The sequence below is a fragment of the Olea europaea genome, chromosome 21, assembly GCF_002742605.1.
Source record: "Olea europaea var. sylvestris chromosome 21, O_europaea_v1, whole genome shotgun sequence".
Lineage (NCBI taxonomy): Eukaryota > Viridiplantae > Streptophyta > Magnoliopsida > Lamiales > Oleaceae > Olea > Olea europaea.
Window position 1 is genome coordinate 4,904,749 of NC_036257.1, and position 5,745 is coordinate 4,910,493.

Here is a 5,745-nt window from a genome sequence, read left to right on the forward strand (position 1 = left end):
GGGGGGGGGGGGGGGGTAAAAGGCAAAGCAGGGTGTTGTTGTACGTAATAGTTGAGTTCCAAGAATACAAGGGCTTCGGACCTTGAACAATACATTTATTAGGAGCCTGTTTGGAAGTGATTTTGAGAATTGATTTTTTGACCGTTAGGAGAAAAGTGGGGTCCATCTGTGAGAGAAAAAGTCAAATATGACGACTGAAATAGTAAAATAACGATAAAAAAATCAATTATTTTGAATGAAAAAATCGGGTCCAAACAGACTCTAGGAATCATTTTCACTCTTAATTTCTTCGTAGAAAAATTTACTTTAAAAGACATCAAACGAAAGCGATTTTAATTCAACATATGCTAAAAAAATGTCGACCAATATTTTCTCAGTTCAATTATTGATCAAAAGTAATCAGAGTTAAAAGAAGAAATTAATGCATAGACTTGAACACTTCCCCCAAGTCACCACTCGATTCTATTAATTCCTTTTAACAAAATAATAAATTCTAACTCACTCATTGCTTCAAAATAGCTTCAATCAACGCAAAACATTATTATTTTAGTGAAAATTCAGGTTGGTTTCCTTAACTTTTTAAGCATTATGATTTTGACTTTAACGTTCAAGGTTTTATTGTTAGCATATTTTCATATGTGAATTTAGGGTCCGTTTGATTGTAAAGAGATTGTAAAGATGAAACTTGGGTGGAAAGAAAACGAATTTCAGAAAATTGAATTGCCTAAAAATTATTTTTCTGAGAATTGTCAATTTATTATGTTTGATTGTTATAATTTTTTACGTGAAAAATATAGAAATAAAGGTTTTTTTTGGTGTTCGTTGGACTTTGTTTTACATAAAAATTGTCAATTAAAGGAAAAAAATTTACTGATATTGGGGATAGAATTTGTTTCCATTACCCAAAAAAACCAAAGAAAATCATCTATCTTTTGGTATACGTTTAGTTTTGTTTTACAATAAAATTGTCAATTAAAAGGAAATATATATATATTTTTTAAAATAATTCTTAGAATTTGTTTTCATTATCCAAAAAAAAAAATCGCTATAGTAACTGGGAAAATGAATTCTAACCACATTTTCCTCAATTCCATGGAAAATGTCTAGGTGACACTCAAAGTTGCAAAATGTTTTTCATGAAAAAATAATCCTATCAAACACTACAAAAATTGGAAAATAAACTTGATTTTCCAAGGCCTATGGAAAACCTTTGGCTATCAAACATAGCCTTAGATCCAACAGCAATAGAAATTGTCAACTTGGAAACTGAAATTTCACGTGACTTGAAATTGAATTACAAAATTGTCAGATCACTTAGGACCTGCTCGATAGTGATTTTGAGAATTGATTTTTTGACTGTAAGAAAAAAATGAGGGCCACATGTGAGAGAATAAGTCAAAAATTACGACTAAAATAGTGAAATAACGATCAAAAAAATTTTGGGTTAAAAAATCACTCCCAAACGGGACTTAATATTCAATTTTATATCATGAGAATGTCGAGTACAATTTTAACATTCATATTAACAATTTTTGTTACTTATTTGTAAAATTCGCATATTTATATAAGGTGAGGATTTAAAACTTCAATCTTAAACGTTAAAGATCTGAAATCACACTACAAAAATGTGCGGGATTCGAACCTTAAATTTTTCCTTTGATTACAAACGAATAAGGTTGTGTAGATTTATTATTATTTTTAATTAAAAAATAAAATAAAATCATTATCTCCGATAGATATTCTTAAAACCTTAATCAAATTCTCCCTCTAAAATATTTGTATATTATTACATTTTTTGTCTCATTCCTGCCAATTCAACGCAGTACAATTACAATACACATTACAAATTTTTTACAGAGCAAATTTCATCCTCCCACCTGTCCCCCATTCCCCTTTTGTGTTCAACCTTCAAATTCTCATCGCCCGTGACCAAAATATCGTTAGTGCATAGAATATAACACGAACACGTTTCAATTTATCATTACATTGGTATATTGATCGGGCAGCAGAGTAGGGATTTAGGGAGACGCTGAGTATGAGGAACCTGCAACTGACGGCGAAGGGTTCGTCGGTGGCGATGGACACCGGCGAAGAAGAGAGGTTACTGGGCTCTTTCGATGAGGAGAATTTTGAGCAAATATCGGGGAATTTCAGGAGAATTCAGGTGAGTGTTACAGGTATGACATGTGCAGCCTGCTCAAATTCCGTGGAATCAGCTCTCATGAGCATAAACGGCGTCGTGAAAGCCTCCGTTGCCTTGCTACAGAACAGGGCTGATGTTACTTTTGATCCTGCCTTAGTCAAGGTCTGGTCAATTCGTCTTCCCTGATTTGTTAATATCATTATGTAATTTTATTAATAATTTTTTGAACTACATTAAGAGTGAATGAAATAATGGGTTAGTGATAATTTTAATTTTAGTGGGTTCTATGTTGGTGACAGTGATTTGAACTTTTTTTAAACACTTTTTATTTAGGATTTCTATTTGTGATTCTGTATCATGGTTTTTTTGTTTTATGGTAAATATTTATGGTTCAGAGTTTATATGTTCTTTTTCCTTTATTGATGTTTTGAAGCTGGATTCCTTTTTTGATGTGCCCAAGCCGGATTCTAGAGCCTGAATTTGTGGTGTTATTATGTCACAAGATTCAGGAAAATAGTTGTAAATGTATGGTTACAGAACTGGGTTTATCGATAGGAACTCACCACTAACAATGAAAAGTATAGTTTTGTAAATCTGACACAATTGTTGTTTAATCCTGAGCTTCCAAAGTTGAGGCGAGCAAAATTTGTTCATGCTGTGTTTTAGGTTGTTATTTCCTGGCTTTTGAGCAGAGTAATTCTTTTTGAACAAATCAGGAAACACTAAAAAATATATATATATATTTTTTCTTCTGGAAATGATTTTCGTAGAGCTGCTTCAATTTTCTCTGATTGGACTACTCATTGCAACTTACGCATAATAAATGAAATGCAGTAGGTGGAGTAAGGCAATAAACCTTGTAGTCTTCCCTGAAAACCATCAGTGGTTTGTTCACCTTGATTTTCTGCCATTTGGTAAATGACTGAATTTTCTCAGGTTTATGTTAGATATACAAGCAGTGGTAGAAAAACAATTTGTATGGTTACCACTACTTGGAGCTAGACGCATATGCATATGATACAGCAATATATACAAAGATTTGTCTGGTCCAAGCCAACTGAAATAGACTATCTCATAAGTATTGTCTGTCTCTCTTTCTTTTATGTTGTTCCTTTGCATCACTGTGTAATTTTAAATAAAGCAGTCTTGACATGGCATCTTTTAGCTTATAGGAGTAGACATTGGGTAATACATGAATCTTAAATGAAGTTTTCGTTAAATCGTGCTATTCCTCCATCGTCATTCTGAGGATAGTTTCCTTGCCTCTTTAGCATGCTCTTTTTTCTTTCTTTTTTTTTGAATGACTATTAGTTTTCCCACATTCTGATCAGGATGAAGACATTACAAATGCAATAGAAAATGCAGGGTTCGATGCTGAGATTCTGTCTGAACCGCGTACGTCTTGCACTAAACCAGATGGAACATTAGTAGGACAGTTTACAGTAGGAGGAATGACTTGTGCAGCTTGTGTAAATTCTGTAGAAGGAATTCTGAGAGCTCTTCCAGGTGTGAAGAAGGCTGTAGTTGCTTTGGCTACTTCATTTGGGGAGGTTGAATATGACCCCATTGCTATAAGTAAGGAAGGTATAGTCAGTGCAATCGAAGATGCTGGCTTTGAAGCTTCCTTTATACAGAGTACTGGGCAGGATAAAGCTGTATTAGGGGTTAATGGAGTATCAAGTGCAACGGATTTACAGCTGTTAGAAGGCATTCTTTGCAACTTAAAGGGCGTGAGACAATTTCATTTCGAGCGAACTTCAAAAGAGTTAGAAGTTCATTTTGATCCAGCGTTTCTCAATTCTAGATCTTTAATTGATGAGATTGAAAGAGGAAGCTATGGAAAATTCAAGTTACTTGTCAAGAATCCTTATACAAGAATGGTTTCTAAAGATCTAGAAGAATCATCAAAGATGTTTCGGCTATTTACTGCGTGCTTGTTTCTTAGCGTGAGTGATTCCATTTTTATTGATGCATCCTTAATCGACTTCATGCTCGTTAGGTCTGTTTCCCAAGTTATTTTCTTGGAAAGTTATGTTATGCATTGTTTCTTAATAATGCATTAGCAGGTTGTGGATGCTAACCGATACCCTGATTTAATTTACTGTTTTTTCCCACTACCTTTAAACAAATAGAGTTGCCTAGTTTATGTTCTTCTAAGAGTAACCCTGAAAAAAATGATGTTATGATGACACTATCGCCAAACCATGCTAATGAGAATAATATTATGATATGAATAATTCTTATTTATTTTACTTTTTTCTACCACTCTTCTTTTAAATCCTAGTCAATTTGCACCAGGTTCCTGTCATTTTCATGCGAGTCGTCTGTCCTCACATCCCTTTCATATATTCTTTACTAATTCGGCGATGTGGTCCTTTTCAAATGGGGGATTGGCTGAAGTGGGCTTTGGTGACTATCGTTCAATTTGTTATTGGTAAGCGTTTCTATGTTGCAGCTAGCAGAGCACTTCGGAATGGTTCAACAAACATGGATGTTTTGGTTGCATTGGGAACTTCAGCTTCATACTTCTACTCTGTGTATGCGTTATTATATGGTGCAATCACAGGGTTCTGGTCTCCCACATACTTTGAAACAAGTGCAATGCTAATAACATTTGTACTTTTTGGTAAATACTTGGAAAGTCTTGCAAAGGGAAAAACATCGGATGCTATCAAAAAGCTTGTGGAACTCGCACCTGCCACTGCTGTATTGCTTGTCAAAGACGAAGGTATTTTTTTTCCTCGTTGGGATTTGGTATGCATGGGAAAAGTTATATTTCATTTGAGGCTATGACATAGTTATATTTCATTTGAAGCTATGACCCGATTTTGTAATTTATTTGATGTCATGTCATTTACAAGTTGAAGTACAAGATAATATGATAATTTTTAGAAATTGGAATAGATGGATATTGTTGACTTGAAACTTGTACTGAATGAGTATTTTCTACATTGCAGGTGGAAAAATTCTAGGAGAAAGAGAAATTGACGCCTTGCTAATTCAGCCTGGCGACATATTAAAAGTACTTCCTGGTTCAAAGATTCCTGCTGATGGTTTGGTTGTTTGGGGTTCAAGTTATGTAAATGAGAGTATGGTTACTGGTGAATCTGATCCTGTTCTGAAAGAGGTCACTTCATCGGTTATTGGGGGTACAATAAACTTGCATGGTTCGCTTCATATACAGGCCAATAAGGTAGGATCCAATACAGTTTTGAGCCAAATTATTTCTCTGGTTGAGACTGCGCAGATGTCAAAAGCGCCCATTCAGAAGTTTGCCGACTTTGTGAGTATAACTTTCTTTGCTTTATCATGATATTCTTCGTACTTCTGTTACTTTTAACAAGCAAAAAGAAAATTGTCTACTGGCCTCTGTGCTGTCTTGTTGAAGACACTGTTATGGATTAAACGAATAACCCATATTACCAAGAGCTATTAATTATGCCAAATAAGAAAAAGAATGCAAGAATAACACTGGATGTAACGTGCTTCACTCTCAGTGTGAGAGCTATTGCACCACTCATCACTGTCAAAATTGCACTATGTTGAAGAGAGAATTACGATGTATTTTGGACTCTCTCTCTCTCTCTCTATATATATATATA

The 5,745-nt window shown here is 34.3% G+C and overlaps 1 protein-coding gene across 1 annotated transcript in view; it reads left to right on the plus strand.

Annotated features, from left to right (window-relative positions):
• The first annotated feature begins 1,806 nt into the window (after nucleotides 1-1,806).
• Nucleotides 1,807-5,745, plus strand: part of LOC111370434 (copper-transporting ATPase RAN1) — an 8,299-nt gene continuing 4,360 nt past the window's right edge. The window contains exons 1-4 of the mRNA XM_022992135.1: nucleotides 1,807-2,305; nucleotides 3,475-4,089; nucleotides 4,442-4,871; nucleotides 5,101-5,426. Coding sequence (XP_022847903.1) covers nucleotides 2,036-2,305; nucleotides 3,475-4,089; nucleotides 4,442-4,871; nucleotides 5,101-5,426 — 1,641 coding nt within the window. The 5' untranslated portion in view covers nucleotides 1,807-2,035. The remainder of the gene's footprint in view (nucleotides 2,306-3,474; nucleotides 4,090-4,441; nucleotides 4,872-5,100; nucleotides 5,427-5,745) is intronic.